The sequence below is a fragment of the Notamacropus eugenii genome, chromosome X (genome assembly GCF_028372415.1).
Source record: "Notamacropus eugenii isolate mMacEug1 chromosome X, mMacEug1.pri_v2, whole genome shotgun sequence".
Taxonomy (NCBI): domain Eukaryota; kingdom Metazoa; phylum Chordata; class Mammalia; order Diprotodontia; family Macropodidae; genus Notamacropus; species Notamacropus eugenii.
In genome coordinates this window covers 92,414,204-92,436,032 of record NC_092879.1, presented here as the reverse complement: position 1 = coordinate 92,436,032, position 21,829 = coordinate 92,414,204, and the positions used below count along the sequence as shown (strand labels likewise).

The following is a 21,829-nucleotide window of genomic DNA, read 5'->3' as shown; positions in this document are numbered from 1 at the left end:
ATTTTTGCTTGTGTTTCTCGCTTGAAACTTTAGAGAGATCTTGTCATAGCTGCATGTCTGCTATGTGTCTACTGCATGTTTGCCACGCGTGTCTTCCCCAGGGCTTCAAGTTGGCTCTGTGTTGTGGTGAACTTCGTAAAAAGCAAAGGGCCTCACTCTCTTTTCACATCACTACCCTGAAAAAAAAATCAGCACCAGTCAAAAATCCTGCTCAATCCACTGAGATCCTGACTCCAGGTGAACAACTCTCTCTGGTCTGAGCAGGAGATTAAAGAATGAGCTGCTGGAGATCCGGAGGAAAGGGGCCAAGCGGGGCAGCCAGCGGTATGGTGAGCGGACTTGTGCCCGGTGCCAGCAGAGCCTGGGGAGAATATACCCCAAAAGCAACACTTGCCGAGGCTGTAATCACCTGGTGTGTCGGGACTGCCGCACCCCTGGCGCCCATGGCACCTGGAGGTGCAAGGTGTGCGTCAAGGAAGCGTGAGTGTTGTTCCAGAACCAGGGGGAGGAGTGAGCAGAGAGGGAAGTGAGGCCTTGCATGTGGCGAACATGTCAGCCTGCACGCCTGCCTGAAAAAATGCCTTTAGCCAAATGCCAATTCCTCCCCTTCCTTCCCAGAGAGCTGAAGAAGACAACTGGTGATTGGTTTTATGACCAGAAAGTGAATCGCTTCGCTAACCATCTGGCCAGCGACTTAGTGAGAATGTCACTGCGCAAGAAGCCAACAGGTACTGTGTTCCTAGGGAGACTGTGTCCTGGCCAAGCTTTACTTTGCCTTTTGCCCTATTTGTAGGAAATAGGGGGCTTTGGTTCTATTGCCAGCTACTCATTCATTCAGCAAACGTTCCTTAAGCATTTATACTCCAACACCTCAAAGCCTCACAGTTCCTCAGCTTAGTAATTTCCCATGACCTACTCTATCCACCTCCGCTACTAAGGGAGATGGTCACACCCTTGATCTTGCCACAACCTACCACGGTCCCACCTCCATGTTCAAAAATTCTGCAATTACCTTTTCTGATCACAATCTATCGTCATCCCACCTCTCCTTCTGCCTTGCAACTCCAAAGCCTGTTTTTCATGCACACGATGACCTTCGGTCTCTCAGCCTCTCAGTACTTTCCCAGGCAATCACCCCTGCACTAACTACCCTCTCCTCTCTTCCCCATCTTGACCTTTTGGTGAACCAGCTCAGCTCTAGATTGCTGTCTTCTCTTAGGTCCCTTGTCCTCTTAGACTAGACTCAGCCTGGATCACTCCCACCATCTTCTGCCTTCTCTTCTCAATGCACGCTGCACAACAAAGATGGAGAAAAATCACAAAATAATGCTGACTGGGTCCACTACAAATTTATGTTGCATAATCTCAACTGGGCCCCCACTCCTTTTATACCTTCTTAATGAACTATCCCACTCATTGCAGCAGCTCTTCCAACTCTTCCCCATGGTTCCCCCTCTCCTCTCAGCTAAGAATCTTACCTCGAATTTTACTGAAAATAAATATTGAAAATAAATATTGAGACCATTCACCAAGAACTCCCTCTTCTCCCCTCCTCCTCATCCCATATCACTCAGATACCTTCTGCCACTGTCTCCTCCCCCACCCTCATAATGATGAGGCCTTTCCCCTTGCTAAAGCAAAGGTGGTCTATATGTGCACAGAAAAACACATTCCATCCTATCTTCTCCAGGAGATTGAATCCTCTGTCATCCTCACTCTTTTACTTATCTTCAGTCTCTCCTTGTGTAAGGTTGCTTCCCTATGGCCTACAAGCATACCCATATCTCTTCCATCCTCAAAACTCTCATTTGGTCCATCCATCCCTGTTAGCCATCATCCCATCTCTTTTCTCCCTTTTGTGGCTGAACTCTACAAGAAGACTGTCTGCAATTGAAACCTTCACTTCCTTTTCTTCTTAACTCTGAAGTCTGGCTTCTTACCTCATCATTCAACTGACCTGCTCTCTACAGTTACCCATGATCTCTTAATGCCCAAATCCAGCAACCTTTTCTCAGTCCTCATCCTTCTTGACCTTCCTGCAGCCTTCGACACTGGTGATCACCCTCTTCTCTTTAATATTCTCTTCTCTCTAGGTGTTCATGACACTACTGTCTCTTGGTTTTCTGCTCCTTCTCAGTCTCCTTTGCTGGATGTTCATTCAAGTCATCCTGTTAACTGTGAATGTCCCTCAGGGCTCTGTCCTGGGCCCCCTTCTCTTCTTCCTCTAGACTATTTCACTGGGTGATCTCATCAGCTCCCATGGATTCAATGACCATCTCTATGCTGATGATTCTCAGACCTACTTATCTAGCCCTGACATCTCTGCTGACTTCCAGACTGGCATCTTCAACTGTCTATTGAATATCTTGAACTGCATGTCCCATAGACATCTTAAACTCAACATGTCCCAAGCTGAACTCATTATCATCTCTCCCTCTCATATCATCCCTCTTCCTAACCGTTGAGGGCATCATCATCATCCCAGTCACTCAGGCTCCTGATTCAGGAGTCATCCTCGATGCCTCACTTCCTCTTACCCTTTGTCTACAATCTGTTGCCATGGCCTGTTGATTCATTAGATTATTAGCTCCTTGAGGGCAGGAATTATCTTTTGCCTCTTTTGATATCATTTGGCACAGAGTCTGACACATAGTAAGAATTTAATAAATGTTTATTGATAAATTATGGATTTTACCTTCATAATCTCTCTCACATATACCTTCTTCCTTCCTCTGACATTACCACCACCCTGTGCAGGCCCTCATCATTTCATGCCTGGACTAGTGGGGGGACCTTCTGCTTCGTCTCTCTCCATGTCTACTCAGCTGTCAAAGTGTTCTTAAAGTAAAGATCTGACCATATCACCCTCCTTTTCAGTATACCTTAGTGGCCCCCCGTCTCCTCCAGGATTCAATCCCAAAGGCTCTGCTTGGCATTCAAAGCCCTTGACAACCTGGCCTGGCTTTGCCCATTTCCATTCTTCTTACGCCTTATATTCTCCTCCCTGGCCCTTGCCAGGTACTCGTCAATCCAGTGACACAGGTCTCCTAGTTGTTCCTTGAATAAGAAACTTCTATCCTGACTCTGTACCTTTTCGATCACTGTCCCTCATGTCTGGAATGTTCTCTTCTTTCATCTCTGCCTCCTGGCTTCCTCCAATCCCTTCCCAATCCTTCTTCAGGCCAGCATCTTCCTTTTGTTGATTATTTTGAATTTTCCCTGCCTGTATCTTATTTGATGTGGCTGTTTGTATGTTGCCTCCCCATCAGACTGTGAGTTCCTTGAAAGCTAAGACTGATTTTTGTCTTTCTTTATATCCCCAGAGCTTAATACAGTGCCTGCAGCATAGACATTTAATAGATGTTTATTGACTGAGCACCTACTATGTGTCAGGCATTGTGCCAAGTACTGGGGAAACAGGGCTAGTTGCTATCAAAATAAAAGGAGGGTTCCAGTAAGACATCGTAAGAACCAGAAAGTTGGTTGAAATGGAATGGAACCATCTGTATGTATCCTATATTTAGAACTAGAGAGGACTTGAGAGGCAATCTAGTTCTAGAAGGGGAAACTAGGAAACCCAGGGAGACTGAGTTGCCCAAATTCGCATATCTAGTAAATGATAGGGCCAAGGTTTGACCCTTGATTCTCTGTCTCGAAACCAGTGTTTGTCTCACCCCATGCTCTTTAGGATTAATTCTTCCTCTTCTTTTCTACCCCTTGACCCTTCCCATTTTGGAATAACCTTTGAAGCTGGTAAAAGAGATACTGTGGGGCAGTCTCTTCTCCAGCAGTCCCAACTAAGTGAGGCCCGAACTGGGATGAAGAGCACCCAGGAGCCACTAAAGGAGTTCAGGTAATAAATCCCCAGAGCATTTCCAGTGTTCTGCAGAGTGCTTTTGATTTTTTAGGACAGGTTCTTGTTTATCACTTGATCCACTCAACAACCTTGTGCAGTAGATAGAAGTGACCTTGTGGCTTTAGTTCACAGAAACAAGAGAAGTGGTATAACTTGCCCAGCATTACACAGCTAGGTAAAAGAGAAATGGGGCTATAATGTGGGTCTTGATCCTTTAGTTCTAGCAAAGTGACTGATAACAGATGAGTTCCTGTCTCACCTTTCCTCTTCCCCCCAATCCCTCAAATTGATAAGAAATGTGCCCAGTGAAGTAATGAAAACAACATGGAGAAGAAGTGATCTGACTCCCCCACAAAAGAATTCTACAGAGAAAGAGCCCCCAAGATCCCACTGCAGGCTCTTAGCTCTGTGCCCAGCCTTACTGACTTGTTGCCTGAGCCTGCCAGGCTGATGCTCTGAGTTCCACATTGTATTCCACCTGATTGGCCCAGTTGTTTGTAGTTTCATAGGATAGATTCAGAAGCAGAGGGCCCTGAGAGGCCTCTAAGTCCAAACCCTGCATTTTAGAATTGAGGAAATTGCCATTAAGGGTCAACCCACTCATTTTACAGAGGAGGAAACTGAGGCCCAGAAGCATTACACAGCTAGTAAGTGGCTGAGATGGGATTGGAACCTGGGTCTTCCCAACTCTAAGTCCAGGACCCTATCCACCATGTCATGTTGTCTCCCTGGGCAGGACTTAACTTCCCCTGCCCTGCTGATCTCAGAGAGCAGGCAGCTGTGGGGAGGGGAAATGAGTTCAAGGAAAGAAGCAAGCAGCTGTCAAAGAAGGTGTATTGATACTGTGTTCAGTGTTGTAGGCCCAGGCTTCCCAGAGCCAGTTGTTAGGACCATGATTGTTCCAAATCCAGTCATTGTTCTCCAAGAGAAAAAGGTCTAAACTGGCAGATCCCCTCATGCCCTTAGGCATGTCTTCCCCACCAAATATTTTTGAAGTCAAATTTATAGGAATCTTGAACAAGGAAACCATGGTGATATACTGTGATAAAACATAGTGACAGTTAGTTGGGGAATGTAACAGTTACCATCTTGCTTCATCAAACAGACCACTTGACATTTGATTTGTTGGCCATCCCATCTTGGATAATCAATTCCCTAAAACTCCTCATTTCCTCTATGAGCTCTCCCTTCAAGGGCTCCCCTCCCCTCCCCCAGTCTGGTCACTGGTGACCTAAAGTAATCAAAAAGACCTCCTCCATCTGATCAATATCTTCAGAATTCAGGAAATGGAGAAAAGGGGAACTGCTCTCTGAAGGGCCATTGTTCCAATTCCCTCCAGCCACTGGGAAAGAGGCTACTATTAGGGGATCTTGACCTGGGGTCCATGAACTTATTTTTAAAATATTTTGATAACTGTATTTCAATAGAATTGGTTTCCACTGTAATCTTATGTATTTATTTTATGCATTTAAAACCACGATTTTGGGCAGGGATCCATAGGCTTCCCCAGACTGCTGCTCCAAGGGGTCCAAGAAAGAACCCTTGGCTTTGGCGGATCCATCAAAGGCCTCTTGCCCTTGCCCTTGCCCAGCCACCACCCTCGTTATTTCAAGGGTGGAGTCCTTCCTGGACTGATTGGAGAGAGGCAGGCAGGACATGGTTTGGGGACTGGTTGTCACTGAAAGACTGATAAGGTTTCTCTTTCAGATTAGTCCGGAGACTGCAGGCTAGGATCATCTCCAAATACTTTCTTAATATTTCTAAAAGAGGGTGTGTGTGGAGTGGTAGGAGTGGGTGGGACTAAGGTTTTATCTGCTCCCACAAAGCACAGGAGGAGAATGGATGAGGCCCTCTGGCAGGATGCCTCAGTAAAGGGTTATGGCTAAGCTTGGCCTTCATCCATCATTTTGAGGAGATGGGATAGCACTAGTCCAGGGGTTCATCCTTTTTTTGTCCTGGACTCCTTTGGTCATCATCTGGGGAAGCAGAGCCAGGATTTGAACCCAGGTCTGTCTGATTCCAGGCTCAACACACTACTAGTCAGATATTGCCTCTCTGAAAATCCATAGAATTATAGAATCATAGAATGTTAATTATCTGGAAAGGAACTTTGATCTAGGGGCAGCTAGATGGCTCAGTGGATAGAGCACCAGCCTGGAGTCAGGAAGATTCATTTTCCTGAGTTCAAATTTGGCCTCAGACACTTATTAGGTGTTTGACCCTGGGCAAGTCACTTAACCTCTGCTTGCCTTAGAGGTATCTAGGTGACCCAGTGGAGTCAGGAAGACTTGAATTCAAATTAGGCCTCAGGCACTTACTAGCTTTGTGACCCTGGTCAAGTCCCTTAACCTCTATTTACCTTAATCCATCAGAGAAGGAAATGACAAACTGCTCCAGTATCTTTGCCAAGAAAGCCTCATGGACAGTATTGGCTTGACATGGTTCATGGGTTCATGAAGAGTTAGACTTGACTGAATAACAACAAGGCTGACTCCTTAATTTTGCAGAACAGACTGAGGGCCTCAGATTTACTTAAGTTTATCCAGGTAGCTCAGGGTAAAGATGGTTCCAGCACCCAGGTCTCCATATTCTCAGTTCACTAGTGTTTCCACTGCACCATGCAGATAGTTAGACCTTTTTCCTTTTATAGGAGAGGGGAAAATGAGTGGCTTAGCGGTACCACACTAGACCCAAGATGAAGGCCTTTGCCCATTATTGGCTACAAAACAAATCACCCTCTCCTTCTGGCTATTGCTGCCTCTTGTACCTGGGAATTCAGTTGCATCTCATCTGGGATTGGAGAGTTTTCCCACACCTGAAAAATGCCATTAAAAGATCCTTGTTTAGTGATAGTTATGAAACCTCTTCCTCCCATGAGGGATTCTGAGATGGTAGAAGAAGGAATAGAGAGTTTGTTCTGCTTTCATCTGTCTCTCCTCTCCCCTGGGGCCCAAAGGAGCACGAGTAAGGATTCAGGAGAGATGGTAAGTGACTTGCCTTCCAGTCAGTTAGCCTGTGCCAGTCATCATGATGAAAGAGGAGACCTCAACTGGGGTAGCTGGATTCCTGCTGAGTACTCATTTATTTTGGGTTTTTCCCCCTGTAGCTTGTCATTTGATGCTTCAGAGCCCAGAGATGAAAAGGATTCTCTGGAGCCCAAGAGCATGAGCGTGGACAGTAGCCAAATGGATGCCATAGGTGACACTTGGAGGTGAGAGCACTGCCTCCCTCCTCTGAGCGTGCACATGTGTGTGCATGTACATGCATGTTCATGTCTGCGCATAGACACATGTACACACACACGCACACGCACACACACACACACACACACACACACACACCATCTGAATTCTCAGCAAGCCTCCTCTCCATCCCAGCATTAGGATGCAGACTTCTTAATCCTTTAGTGTACCAACCTCTCTTGCTAGACTTGTCCTGAAATCTTTGACTGCTGGAGCATTCGTTTTGACCCTTCTCAGTAAGTGGGCTCAGAACCCAGGGCGCCTGGAGTGTGTTAGCTTTCTGAGGCTGGACTGCTTGAGGGGTTTGTGCCCAGCCAAACAATGAGCAGCCCAGCCACCCCTCAGGAATGATGCGTGCGTATGTGTGTTTGTGTAGGGGAGGGGGGAGGCTTCTTATTTAGAAATTAGCCTTCTGCATTCCCTTACCTGAAATACGTCTGAAGGCCAGGATCTGGTTCTGATTATACCCATGGCTCCAGGCCAGCAACTCTAGATCTTCCAGTGCTGTTTCCTCTTGGGGTTGGCTGGGTTTTGCTTCTGACATGTGTATCTGTCTGTCTATCTCCTGGAGAAACCCTCTGGAGAAAGTTGGAGCCTTTGGAGAAAGCAAGAGGAGCTCTGAGGGCCCAGAGTGCAGCGCTTCTCTGGCCATGAACAATCGGGCTGAAGCAGGTGATGTAAGTTCGTGATTGACTCAAGTAAACCTGGGGGGAGCCTCTGCAGTTCCATTGAAGGATGAAAAGCCAGTTGACAATCCAGTTCAGTGGGTCTAAAAAATAAACAGATTTTTATTCTATTTTAAAACTCTGTGTGTGTGTGTGTGTGTGTGTCTCTGCGTGCATGTACCCGTGCACATGTGTGTTTCCTAGAGTGTTTTCATGCTTTGGTTCATGTTTCAGTCCAAAGCTGTTTGGTAGAAATGATGATACCTCTATATTATTGATCTCCACTTCTAAAGTACTATATGTGAGAACTGGTATCAGAACATTTTTCAGTTTCTATTTCTCTTAATAAGGGTTTGATTCAACTTGAATAAGCATATAAAATTTGTTTTTGTTTTGTGGAGGTGAGCCAACAAAGAGTTCGTTCAAGTGGGAGGCTTTGAGCATCTCACCTCCCTCCCAAACTGTAGCCTTCCTTTAAAAAATAGTCTTGGTTTGCTAAATACTTCCCAATTTTTTACATTCATTGAAAACATTTTGGAGTTCCAAATTCTTTTCCTCCCTGCCACCCTCCCCCAGCCCTTGAGAAATTGAGCAATATGGTATCAATTATACTTGCGAGGTTATGCAAAACACGGTTCCCTACTGGCCTTGTAGTTGCATCCCTGGTTCCATAAACTCAGTGCCTACTCCCCCTCCTTCCTAGGAAGTACAGCCTTTGGGGCAGAGCTTGGGATCTGCCGATGAGACCGAAATGCTATTCAAGAAGAATCCCAGGAGAGCCCTGAGGCCTGCAGGTAGCTCTCCTCCCCTTCCTCCTCTTTCTCAGCCGCAAAGGGCAGGGTGGGTGGAGCGCAGTGGAGCTCTTTTTAAATTTGAATTTTTGATCTTTTCTTCAGAATATACTAAGTCTGTCATGGATCTTCGCCCAGGGGACTTAAACCCTGACAATGGCTCCTTGGGAGACAGAAGCAGGTCGGTCCCAGGCCTCATTGTGGACATGGTAAGGGCCCTTCTGCAGCGGGTCTGACAGCTATGTGACATTCGGTTTCGTGTTCTTGTTGCTGCTTAGTCATTTCAGTCGTTTCTGACTCTCTGTGGTGCCGTTTGGGGTTTTCTTGGCAGAGATACTGGAGTGATTTGCCATTCCTTCTCCAGATCATTTTACAGATGAGGAAACTGAGGCAAACAAAATTAAGTGACTGACCCAGGGTCACCCAGCTAGGAAGTGTCTGAGATCAGATTTGAACTCAGGAAGATGAGCCTTCCTGACTCCTGGTCCATCGCTGTGCATCCACTGCAACACCTCTCTTCCCATGTATTATAAAATAGTTATTATAAAAACTCTTGGGTGCTATTTAAAAAATTGAATTAGTTCATTTAAAACAGGCCTAGAAGCCATAGAACATAGCGACTCAGTATTCAATAAACCCAAGAAGGTGTTAATTAATTGTTGGAAAAACTAAGAAAACATTTGGTAGAAATTAAGCTTACGCTAGAGTCTCATTATAAATGGCAATCGTATATGCGTATGTGAACATAAAAGGCCACAAGGCATCTGAAAGAATTGGGGAGAACAGAGGAAGTGCCATGATTGTGGAGAGAATGGTTTATTTTTATTTTTTCCAATTACGTGTAAAGATAGTTTTCAACATTCACTTTTATAAGATTTTGAGTTCCAGATGATTTTTTCTCCCCTCCCCAAGAGGCAAGCAATCTGATATAGGCTATACATTTACAATCATATTAAACATATTTTGCAGAGAGAATTAATTAGTAACAGAATAACAGTTTGTCATGACAGACAAAACTGACAAGTTCAGTTGAATAAAATTTTAAAAGCTTTTGCATGAATAAAATTAATCCAGATAAAATATGAAGAGAAATCATAGTGTGGAGGGAAGAATTGGCATGAAGCATTCTTGTTAAATTTTCAGATTTAAGCTATCTAGGGGGTTTATGAAAATATCTGACCTGAGGCAATTCCCCAATAGCGATAGTAGACAAATTATGATGAAAGTTTCCAGAAGAATTGCAAATTGTCTGCAGCCTTGTAGAAATGATGTAAATCACCAATAAAAATGCAAATTAAGACAACTTCTAGGTTGCATCTTGTATACAGAAAATTAGCAAAAATGACAAAGACAAAATATTGTTGGATAAGCTGTGGGAAAGCAGGCATGCAGATACAATTCAACAAGCATTTGTTAAGTTCCTTTAGTATACTATGTGCCAAGTCTGGTGGTAGGTGCTGGGGATGGAAAAACAAAAACCCGGCCTCAGGTTTTATTGAAACCTTGAAATCATCAGATCAGTCATTTCCGGATCTGCCTTTAAACTTAAACTGCCATGTTTCTCATAACACCTCATAATCATTGTGTGTCACAACACAATAATATTGCATCCCATTAAGGCACCACAGTTCATTCCACCATTCCCCAATCGATGGGCACCCACTTGGTTTCCAGTTTTTTACTCCTGCTGGGTGACATTTGGGCTTTTGTTTTGTATGTGGAGTTGACCTTTAGCGATTAGTACTGTGTGAGCTCGCAGTTCTCAGATTTCCCAGACTTATTAATCCTCGATGAAAGGCAAAACCCAGCTCTCTGTTCTTGCAAATCTCCAAAGTCCAGTTGCCGATTCACATGTGTGAGACAGCGAAGGCAAAAACAGCTCCTAATTCCTATCACCGCAGATGCACTAATCTCACAATGAATCATACATCGTCTCACATATTTTTCTCATTTTGTATTTGAACATCTCGTCTCCTGCCCAGTACCACTTGTTTTTTTGGGCTTCTTTGGAACCAACCACCTGTCCACCCACCTCCAGCTCCCTGACCTTTCCTGACTTCCTAGGCAACAGTAATCTTCACCTTATCTGAGCTCGGGGACAGCTTGGTCTTGAGCACTCAACCTCAAGTTCAATTCTGTATCATAATCCAGTAGAAAGAACTCTAGGTTCAAATCTTGTCTCTTCTGTAAGACATTTCACCTTTGTGGGCCTCTGCTTCCTCATCTGTAAAATGAGGGAAAGCTGGACTAGGTGATCTCTAGATTCCCTTCCAGCTCCCAGTCTGTGATTATGTGAACTATATTACACTATGTGTGTATTTGTGTGTGTTTGCGGTCTTGTCTCTCTAATACCTCAAATACGTGTTAGTTGATTGAAATATCACCCATCAGAGAAAGAGATTCCTCCCACCCCAAGCTTTCTTGTTTTACTGAAGCTTTTGTTTTCACGATCATGCCTCATATGGAGTATGGTACCCTTGTATAACAGAGAAAAAGAGTTAAGCAAAGCCGACTGGCCTGGTGACCCCAGCCGAGGGCAGCATTCTGCATCCCCAGTTTCTCGCGTCTTCAAGGAAATCTGAGAGTTGTAGGTAGGAGGAGGAGATTTCTAGCTTCTGAGTATATCTGCTGTATTACCTTTGTGTCCTTCTCAGAAGCCTGGAGAGCAGCTCTGAACAGGTGATCTCTTCAGTGACCTGTGATGTAGGTGAAGTGGGTATATATGAATGTCACAGCTTTGCGATGACTGAGGTTTCTGAGATTCCAGAACCTTGCCATTGTCCCTGAGCCTGACAGACTTCTTTATACTACCAGGAGGAGGAGGAAGAGGAGGAGGAAGAGGACATTGATAGCCTGGTGGAGATCCACCGGCAGAAGACAGCAAGAAGCAGCCTGCGGAGTGGCTCTTCCTTGGTGAGTCAGTAACTGCACCCCAAGGAGGGAGATCTGGGGCGACCATCCCCGTTCTGTGGAAGGGGAAGGCAAATGTGTAGTTTTACTGATCCTTGGGGTCACATTAAGTGTTTCTAGAGGATGGTGACCAGCTTGGCGAAGGATCTCAAGGTCTCGAAGAGGAGAATTGGTTGGAGATAGCAGGGGCATTTAGCCTGGAGCAGAGATGGCTTTGGGTCAGGCGAAGATAGATATTGATGGCTGTGGTCAAGGATTGAAGGGCTGTCACATGAATTAGAGGGATTTGTTTACTTGGTTCCAAAGAGCAGATCTAGAAACAAAAGATGAAGGCGGCAGAGAGGCCAAGTCAGGCTCAATGCCTGGAAGCTTTTCCTTCTGAAGCAGAGCTGTCCAAAAGTGGCATGGTCTGTTTCAGGAGATGGAGGGGCTTCTTCCTCCTGGGAGGTCCTAAGGCTAAATGCCTGCTTTTCAGGGAGTTTCCTGTTCAGGTTTGGATTGGATGATGTGGACCCTGAAGCAGTTGCTCAAGGGATTCTGAGACCTAAACTTAACTGCTTGGGACAGGCCTAGGCAGGTTCTTGAGCTTTGTTCTGCTGTGCCCGTGGTTGAGGGTAAGGGGGGCCTCTGACCTCAAGTAATTGGGGCTGGGACCATTTTGTGTGGAAGCCTTGAAAGCATTAACCAAATTCTCCCTTCTGGCACAAGGCAAAAAAACAACCCCAAAGAAGAGAGATTACAGTTCATTACAGACAGCTCATAATCCCCCATGTTTTGGGAAGGGGCTCGAGCTGTGCCCTCAGATCTGTTCTGGTAAGGTCACTTGACCTAGAAAGGACAGAAGAAAAATGAGTTAAGCAAGGACTTGGTCCCCAACATCAGGAGGGTGATAAGAAAACCCTGAGCTTGCCCTTGGGAGATTCAAGCCATCTGGCTCAAACTGGCTATATCTTTGGGGATCAGAAGAGCCGGCAGGTGTTGCCACTGAGCCTCTGTCCTAGATAGTGGGAGAGGGCCCATAGGATCGGGGAAGGGACCCCTGCCAACCGGAAAGCACTCAGCGAATGCTAGTTCTGAATGATAACAATAATAGCACGCATTACCAATGTCCTGATTTTCAAAAAAGGGAAGAGAAGAGTCTGCAAACTACATGCCAGGGATCCTGACTGTGATTCCTGGCAAAACTGTAGAGCAGATCGTGAAAGAGCTAGCTGGAGAACATCTAGAAAGAGAAGCAGTGACCGCCAAGAGCCAACAGGACTTCATTAAGAATAGGTTGTAGTTTGCCTAGATTTTAGCAAGGCAATTTCATAAAGTTTCCCATGCTATTTTGTGGGCAACTAGGTGGCTCAGTAGGTAGAGCTCTGGACTCAGTCTGAACCTGAGTTCAAATTCTGTCTCAGTCACCTACTAGCACTTAATCTCTCTCAGCTTCAGTTTCCTCAACTGTAAAGTGGAAATAGTCAGGATATAACAAGACACCACGTCAATACAGTGCTCTGCAAACCTTAAAGAACTAGATAAATGCTGATTATTACTATTATTGTTATTAGACCAGGAAGCACCCAACTTTTATGACCTTGTGCTCCATCAGAAAAAAAAATTGTCTCCCTAATGTGTGTGTATTTACTTCTTTATAAATTATACGTATTCTACTGTGTTCTCAGTTGTGTACATTATAAAACTTATGCAAAAATAGAAATGAGTAAAGATAAGATATGTGATCCCAGGGTCAATAGAGGAAAAATCGCTTTGGCGGCTGTGTGGAAGATGCCCTAGAATGGGGAGGCCAAGTCCAAGGCAAAACCTTACTAATTTTCTCTCCTAAGATTAAATAGTAGAGTTCATGGGGAAAAGCAGAGGGTACCACCAGGAGAGAGAAGAGTGAAGACAGTGCTGGCAGCCTGGGTGGCCCTCAGCTACTTGTTCTGGGCCCAGAATACTAACCCTCCACCGTCTGTCTGCTTCTCAATTTCTTTCTTATAATCTTCCTCATTTTTTATTTCTTAACCATAACTCATATACATTATGAATTTATCAAAGTTCACACACACCCTGTGATGTGGTGATGAGGTTGTTTAGCACCTACTATGTATCAGGCTTGTAATCTTACTCTTGGCTAACTCATTTTCTCTTTACCACTGATCCCACACCGTATCTTCTATTTTATGTGCGACTAGATATTCATTATTCTGTATCCACAGTCCCCCTACACTCTAACAAAAGGAAGGAGGTGCATTTCTTCAGCTTTCCTCCAAGGCCAAGCTGGGCATTATAGTTACCCAGTGTTCAGCTTTGTTTTAGAGCTCTTTCCATCTGTAGTGTAAAGTCTTATCTTGATATGAATTATTTTCCTAGTTTTGCTTACTTCACTTTGCATCAGTTTAAATGAATCTTCTCATGATTCTCTTGACTTCCTCATGGTTGTTTCTTACAGCATGAGAAATTACATCTAATTAAATTCACATATCGTGGTTTCTTCAGCCATTCCCCAATCAATAGACATTCACTTCTATTTTCATTCTGTGTTTATTTGAATATTTTGGTGTATATGAGAGAATTCATTCTGTTTTTTTATTTCCTTAGGAACATATGGCCAGTGTGGGATCTCTGGGTCAAAGGGCATAAATGGCTTAGTGACTTCTTAAAAGCATAATGCCAAAATGTTTTACAGAATAGTTAGATCAATCAGTTCCCACGATGCCTCTTGGCATTGTATGAGTGTGTTTGTCTTTTTGAATCTTCACCAAAACTATTTCAATCTTTTGTGATAGTTGTTATTTTTATAGATGTACAGTGAAATCTCAAAACTATTTTTTTAATGTTTCCTTTTCTTATTAATGATCTGGAACAGTCATATGATTGTTGGTAGTTTGAAATTCTTTTGAAAGCTATTTGTTCATATTTTTTGCTCACTTGTCCGGGGGAGTGTTTTATGTATTTCTGTGAGTTCCCAACATATTATGAAAAGCAGCCTTTTATCAGAAGTATCTAATGAAAATATTTTCACCTAACGGGCAATTGCATTGATTTTATTTGTGTGAAAGATTTTTAGTTTTATGAAGTCGTATTTTTTCATTTTCTCTGTTATGATCATCTCCATTCCTTGTTGGGTTAAGAATTCTCCCCTTAGAGGGAGGGGGAGAAAATTTAAAACTTATGGAAGTGAAAGTTGAAAACTAAAAACAAATAAATTAACGAATAAAGAAAAAGAATTCTCCTCCAACCATAGTTGTGGAAGATGTCTCCCTCCATTACTTAACTTTATCTTAATGTGACCTCTTACGTATAGATCATGTGTCCATTATAACCTATAATGTACTGGTCTAAGCTGATTTCTGCCAAGGTACTTTCTGATTTTCAATGATCACTTAATCTACAAACCTACTTGTTGTGTGCCTACTATGTGTCAGGCAAGCATTGGGCCAGGCACTCAGGCTACAAATGCAAAGAATGAAACAATTCCTACAGGCAAGGAGCTTAATGTTCTAATGGGAGAGACAAAAACCCAACAAATTTGAACACTTCTATATACAAAACACAATGAGGGGAGAGGGGGGAGATTGTAAGTGAACACTTGCATCTCTGTTATGCACAACCTGGGTTAAAAACAAAATGTATACAATTCACCACATTAGTTCCAAAGCTCCCCTGCTGGTTTGTGAATCCCTCTGAACTTTCTTCTGCTCTTTTCTGTAATTTTTCTAAATGCTCGCTTTCAGTGTTTGGTTGGGGTTTTTTTGATTCGTTACTTGCTTCCTAGTGGTTTTTGTGGAGTCAAGAGTTCTTACTCCAGTAATTTCTCTTCTTGGTTTTTTTTTTAACCTCTAGGCATGCTTTGGACTTTGTTTCTGGTTCTTGCCTATCCTAGTCTGTTTTGGTGATGAACTTTTCTATTTTTTGGTTGAGTCATTTTTCAGTCATGTCTGACTCTTCATAACCCTATTTGGGATTTTCTTGATGAAGATACTGAAGTGGTTAGATATATCCTCCTCCAACTCATTTTACAGATGAAGAAACTGAGGCAAACAGGGTTAAGTGACTTGCCCAGGGTCACACAGCTAGTAAGTGTCTGAGACCAGATTTGAATTCAGGAAGTGGAGTCTTCCTGACTCCAGGCCCAGGTCTCTGTCCACTGCAGCACCACCTAACTGTCCTATATGTTTTGAAGTCTGGAAGGCGCATTCATCCCTTCTTTTATACTTTTTTTCCCTCATTTCCCCCATGAAACCTGTTGTTTCTCCAAATGAATTCTGTTCTATAATGTAGCCTTCTTGGTAGTTTGGTGTAGCATTATTTAGGTAGTATTATCATTTTTATTTTGGCAACCCTGAAAGAATATTTTGTAATTTTATTTACATGAGTCTTTCATGTGTCTTTTAATTGGAATGGGCCCATTTGCTTTTCGAGAGGCAGTGTGGTATAGTGGATAGAATGCTGATCTTGGAGTTAGGAAGACCTAGGTTCAGATTCATCTTCTGCTAGCCATGTGACCTAGGCAAGTGAGTGAGTCATCCCTCATGCTCTCTGTGAGACCAGCTGACCTCTATTTGGGTTTGTGGGCATATGTCTTTGTAAAGAAATCTCATGTGTTGCACTGAGCATACAGTTCTTTGCTCACAGTATGCACAGTCCTCCTATCTTTCATAGGTCTTTCCCTTACTCCTTGGGTGCCCTATAACTTTGAGTTCTTGAAGAAAGTGCTATTTCATGATTCCCAGTCATAGAGCCTGGCCAAAAGAATAGTGAGATTAAAAAGATGGCCTCATGTTTGACATAGTAGGAACTCCCAGAGCTCCAAACTTCTCTGGCCTGGCCTTTGGAAACTTGTAGCATGGAGGCCTGTGCCAAGGAAGACAAACTCTGGCAGGTTCCACCAGGTGAGAATGTACTGTCTAGACGGCAGGCTGTGCCTGCTTTCTAATAACTGGCTCATCCAAACACAGAGTGGCTCAGCAGCAGTAAGCTGCCACTTTGGCTATGGCAACTCAGGAATGACAGACCTGCCCCTGACATGGAGCAAAAACTGAAGAGTTTGAACTTCACTTCTCTCTGTCCTCCTCTCGTCCCTCTACTGCAGCCAAGGTGGAGGGGAGTAAAGAAATGCACAAAAGCCTCCAGGGAAAGGAAAGCAATAGATAGTGGCCCATGTCACATGCCCCATAGTTTCTCTATGATGTTAAGAGATGTATGTTGAATGACCTCCCCCTTAACCCCTCACTTTGTGAGGATCTACAAGGAGGACGTGCCCAAGGGGCGCAAGGATGGGCAGGTATAGAGAGCTCTTAGGTTCAAATTTGGATTCTACCATTTTCTCTCTGTGAGATCTTGGACAAGTCACCGAACCTCTCTGGGTCCCACTTTCATCATCTATAAAAGGAGGAGATTAGATAATATGACCTCTTCAATCTCTTTCATTTCTAAATCTAGGATTCTCTAGAAAGCAAAGCGTGTAGGTCATCTCCAAAGTACCTAACTGGCATTTTTAAATGTTTTAAAGTGATTGAAGGAAATGCTCAATTTTAGTTGGAAGATAGTGATAGAATGTTTTTCTCATCTGAATTCACTGGCCCCCACCCCCCCACCCCAAGTCTTTGTGAGGCCTTCAGGCCCCTGTTTCAGAGTGAATTGTCTAGTGCACATGCACTGTTCCTTGCTCTTGTCTCAGGGGGCTAATGGCAAGGTTTACTGCCAAGCTTTCTGGCACTTCCTGTGAGGTTTGTTCTAGAGAGACCTGTGGAGGGTATTGAGGCTCCCCAGGCAAGAACTCCATGGTATATTTGGACTTTATTCTCTCCAGAGCACGCTGGGAAGCATGGTGAGCATCTACAGTGAGGCTGGGGAAGTCAGTAACATCTTGATAACAGGCGAGATTGCCATCTCCTTGAAGTATGAGCAGTCCTCCCAGACCCTGATGGTCCATGTGAAGGAGTGCCGCCAGCTGGCGTTTGCTGATGACATCAAGAAGCGCTCAAACCCGTGAGTGCTGCCCAAACCTGACACTCTGAGAAGGCAGACAGGGTGCCTAGGGCAAGGGCGAGCCCCCATGGAGCCAGGGGCTGAAGAGGGAGAACTAAAGGATGTTGAGGGGTAGACATTAAGGAGTAAGGGTATCAGATATGCTGGAGCAATAATAAGGGGACATTTCATGCTTGGAGAGAGAGAGAGAGAGAGAGAGAGAGAGAGAGAGAGAGAGAGAGAGAGAGAGTACATGTGTGTGTATGTGAGAGAGAGAGAGAGAGAGAGCAATAGGTAAGGGGTTTGGAGGAGACCCAGTGAAGCAATTGGCATTTGCAATGTTCTCCAGGTATGTGAAGACTTACCTCCTGCCTGACAAATCCCGACAGGGAAAGCGTAAAACCAGCGTTAAACAAGGCACTATCAACCCAATGTTTGATGAGATTTTCCGAGTGAGTACCCCCAACCCTGGGGCAGATGGCATTTCAGGCTCCTATCTGCAGCATCTCACTTGTACCCGAGTGGGTCACCTCAGTGCCTGTGCAAACACTGAGGGAGGGCACAAACCTTTGCTTTTGGGAAGTAGAGACCCAGATGGCCCCAGGTTTCACTTGATCAGTCACTTTGGGAAATGAGTTCCTTCACTGTTCAAGGTCTGGAGGTCTCCTTCCCAAATCAGACATAACGAATCAATTCTGTGCTGAGTCTTCACTTCAGTATGTGGGAGCTGTGTGAGATGTGGAGTGGGATGGGGAATTAGATCTTGGCACAAAGAAATTGAAAAGGTGGGCATGCACTTGTAATTAGTAACCCAAGTCTGGGCAGGAAGGAGAGGCCATTCATTGCCTTTTTGGATTTGCTGGGGCTGAGGCTCCCCTGGGGTGACTTTCTAAAATCCTTGCCCTTTGTGAATGGGGCTCCATATCTCTACCTCCCTTGACCCTGGGCATCTGTGCTGCTTTTCACAGTATGAGATTCCCAAATCCCTGCTGTCTCAGAGGGTCTTACAGTTCTCTGTCTGGCACCGTGGCCGTTTGGGCCACAATACTTTCCTGGGAGAGGCTGAGGTCAACATGAACTCCTGGAAGCTTGACAAGCCTCTTGATCAGTGGCTCCCCTTGCATGGAAAGGTATGGCTGCTTCCCCCTCTCAACAGCATCTTGTTTGTTTTTTGAAATGAAAATTTTGTTGAAACTTTTTCTTTCTATATTACATTCATATACCCCTCCTACCCCACACCCCAACCATCCACCCATCCACCCTTTCCTCAGAACCAAGAGAAGCAGGCAAAACCAGCTGACAAGGTGCCCAATCCCGAGAAAGTACGCATTCTTCACTCATGGTTCCTCTCCCCACCCACCCCACGCCCCTCCACTCTAAAGTGAAGAGAGGTACATTTCCTCATCTCTTCTTCAGGGCCAGGGCTGAGCATTACAATTTTATGGCATCCAGTTTCATCATAGTGTTCTTTCTGTCTTCATTATTGTAGTCATGCTATGTAATCGTTGTAGTCATCTTTCCCTCTCACTTTCCTGCTTCCACTTCCTTCACTCTGTATCAGTTCATGTGGGTCTTCTCATGATTCTCTGATTTCCTCATATTTGTCATTTCTTATCACATAGTTATATTCCATGACATTCCTATCTCACAGTTCATTCAACATTTTCCTAAGCAGTGGTTGCCCACTTGGTTCTCAGCTTTGTGAGAAGCAACTCAATAGAGACTGCTTGTGTCTCAAGTCAGCTTGGTCTTGATTTGGAACTTCCAGGAGCCTCTACCAATCTTTTGAATGCAGTTGGCAGGGTTCTGCTGCCCCCTTCTGGTTTCTATACATGCTTGTGATTGAGAGAGAGAGAGAGAGAGAGAGAGAGAGAGAGAGAGAGAGAGAGAGAGAGAGAGAGAGAGAGAGAGAGAGTGTGTGTGTGTGTGTGTGTGTGTGTGTGTGTGTGCAAGCATACACATTGAGGTATACACATACACCTTTTGAGACCAGAATTGGGCTTTGAAAAACTTTGAGCTTGGCTTAAAATATTTGGCAGCAATGACCTTGTTCCTACTGACATTTTTTCCCCTTGGGTTTATATGATACACATTGGGTTTTCTGTTAGACTATAATGGCAGAAATTGTTAAAAAAAAATTAAAAGAAATTTCATTTTTGGCCCAGCCCCATGATTTCCTCTGTGTGGGGAAATGCCTTCCACTGATTCAGATGGGTTATAATCTAGTCTTTTTCTTCAGTTTTTTTAAAGTTTTGGGTTCTAAATTCTATCCCTCCCTTCTCCCCAAGATGGTAAGCAATCAGATATAGGTTATACATATGTAATTATGTAAAACATTTCCATATTAGTTATTTTTTGCAATAAGACTCAAAAGACAAAATGAAAGAAATAAAGTAAAAAATAGCCTGCTTCACTCTATATTCAGTCAATATCAGTTTTTTCCCTAGAGGTGGATAGTATGCTTCATTGTTAGTCCTTTGAAATTGTCTTGGATTATTATGTTGCTCAGAATAGCTAAATCATTCACAGTTCTTCATCAAATAATATCGCTGTTACCATGGACAACATTCTCCTAATTCTGTTCACTTCACTATGCATCAGTTCATGTAAGTCTTTCCAGGTTTTTCTGAACTCATCCTGCTTGCCATTTCTTACAGCACAATAATATTCCTTTACAATCATATGCCACAGCTTGTTTAGCTATTCCCTAATTGATGGACATCCTTTCAATTTTCAATTTCTAGCCACCACAAAAAAAGAACTGCTATAAATATTTTGTACAAATAAGTCCTTTTCCCTTTCTTTGGATGTCTTTGGATATAAACCTAGTAGTGTTATTGCTGGATCAAAGGGTCTGCACAGCTTTATGACCCTTTGGACATAGTTCCAAATTGCTTTCCAGAATCATTGAATCAGTTTACAACTCCACCAACAATGCATTAGTATCCCAGTTTTCCTATATTACCTCCAACATCTAATATTTTCTTTTTTTTTGTCTTTTTAACCAATCTGATGGGCATGTAGTGATACTTGGAGTTGTTTTAGTTTGCATTTCTCTAATCAATAGCGATTTAGAGCATTTTAAAAATATGAGTATATGTACCTTTGATTTCTTTGAAAACCACCTGTTCATATCCTTTGGCCATTTATCAGTTGGTGAATGACTTGCATTTTTTATAAATTTGACTCAGTTCTCTATAAACTTGAGAAATGAGGGCTTTATCAGAGATACTTGTTGCAAAATTTTTTCCCCAGTTTTTTGCTTTCCTTATAATTTTGGTTGCATTGGTTTTGTTTGTGCAAAAACCTTTTAATTTTATGTAATCAAAATGATCTATTTTACATTTTGTAATACTTTCTATCTTTTCTTTGGTCCTAAAGTAACTTACAGTCCTAAGGGAGTTGCCTAGGGCTCAGAGAGCTTGACTATACTATATTATGCTACTTCTTAATTTAATAATAAATATATAAATATTTAACTGATTGATGATACTTTGGAGATCCAAATTTGGATTCATGGCTGTATTGACTATATACATCTTGTCCAAAGAAGCTTTGCCAACTTTACCTTGAACTGAGTTTTCCCTGGCGCTGTAATTTACCAAATTTTTTAAAAAAAGCTTTTCTTGGGTGGATGGATTACATTCACTGCTACAGCACTCCCTTTTCTTCTTCCCTTCATGCCCCCCACCATGTTCCTACTATAACATGATGAGGTTGGGATAAAGAGGGGGGAAGGGAATTGACTGGTTAGGGTTGTATCAACAGCTAGGACCCAGGCCCAGGGAACTGTTTTTTTTTTTAACTTTCCACATATTAAAAATAACTTCCTAATTTCAGAATCATATACCCATATACTTATTTCCTCTTAGTTTTTTTTAAAGTACTATTTTTTTATAAGGCTTTTATTCTTTTTTTAAATTTTTTATTATCAGTGTTCTACAATCACTACAATATAACTTGGATTTTTTTCCCTCCGTAGCCCTCCTTCCCCCCTCCCTCCCTGACACAGCACACAATTTTATGTAGATTCTACACATATATTCCTATTAAATACATTTTCACCATGGTCATGTTGCATAGAAGAATTAAAATGAATGGGAGAGATCATATAACAAGCCAAACCATAATACAAAAAAAGATGATCTGCTACATTCTGCGATTGAATTCCATAGTTCTTTCTCGGGATGTGGAAGGCATTTTGCCTTAAAAGACCACTGGAAATTTTTTAGGTCCTTGCATTGCCATGAAGTTTCAAGTCTACCAGAAAAAATCCTCGCATACTGTGGTTGTTGCTGTGTACAAGGTTCTCCTGGTTCTGCTCCTTTTGCTCAGCATCAGTTCATATAAGTCTTTCCAGCCCTCTCTGAAGTCTTCCTGTTCATCATTTCTTATAGCACAATAGTA

At 43.3% G+C, this 21,829-nt stretch overlaps 1 protein-coding gene across 8 annotated transcripts in view; it reads left to right on the top strand.

Annotated features, from left to right (window-relative positions):
- SYTL4 (synaptotagmin like 4) overlaps positions 1 to 21,829 on the top strand; it is a 48,901-nt gene that overhangs the window by 15,917 nt on the left and 11,155 nt on the right. For 4 of the 8 annotated variants that reach the window (XM_072625897.1, XM_072625893.1, XM_072625896.1 and 1 more), the window contains 11 exons: positions 265 to 480; positions 619 to 728; positions 3,751 to 3,853; positions 6,963 to 7,067; positions 7,670 to 7,775; positions 8,467 to 8,557; positions 8,660 to 8,763; positions 11,369 to 11,467; positions 17,265 to 17,443; positions 17,772 to 17,874; positions 18,391 to 18,552. In XM_072625897.1, coding sequence (XP_072481998.1) covers positions 265 to 480; positions 619 to 728; positions 3,751 to 3,853; positions 6,963 to 7,067; positions 7,670 to 7,775; positions 8,467 to 8,557; positions 8,660 to 8,763; positions 11,369 to 11,467; positions 17,265 to 17,443; positions 17,772 to 17,874; positions 18,391 to 18,552 — 1,378 coding nt within the window. Of the gene's footprint in view, positions 1 to 264; positions 481 to 618; positions 729 to 3,750; positions 3,854 to 6,962; positions 7,068 to 7,669; positions 7,776 to 8,466; positions 8,558 to 8,659; positions 8,764 to 11,368; positions 11,468 to 17,264; positions 17,444 to 17,771; positions 17,875 to 18,390; positions 18,553 to 21,829 lie in introns of those variants that run through there. The other 4 variants (XM_072625901.1, XM_072625899.1, XM_072625898.1 and 1 more) reach the window with 4 other exon arrangements.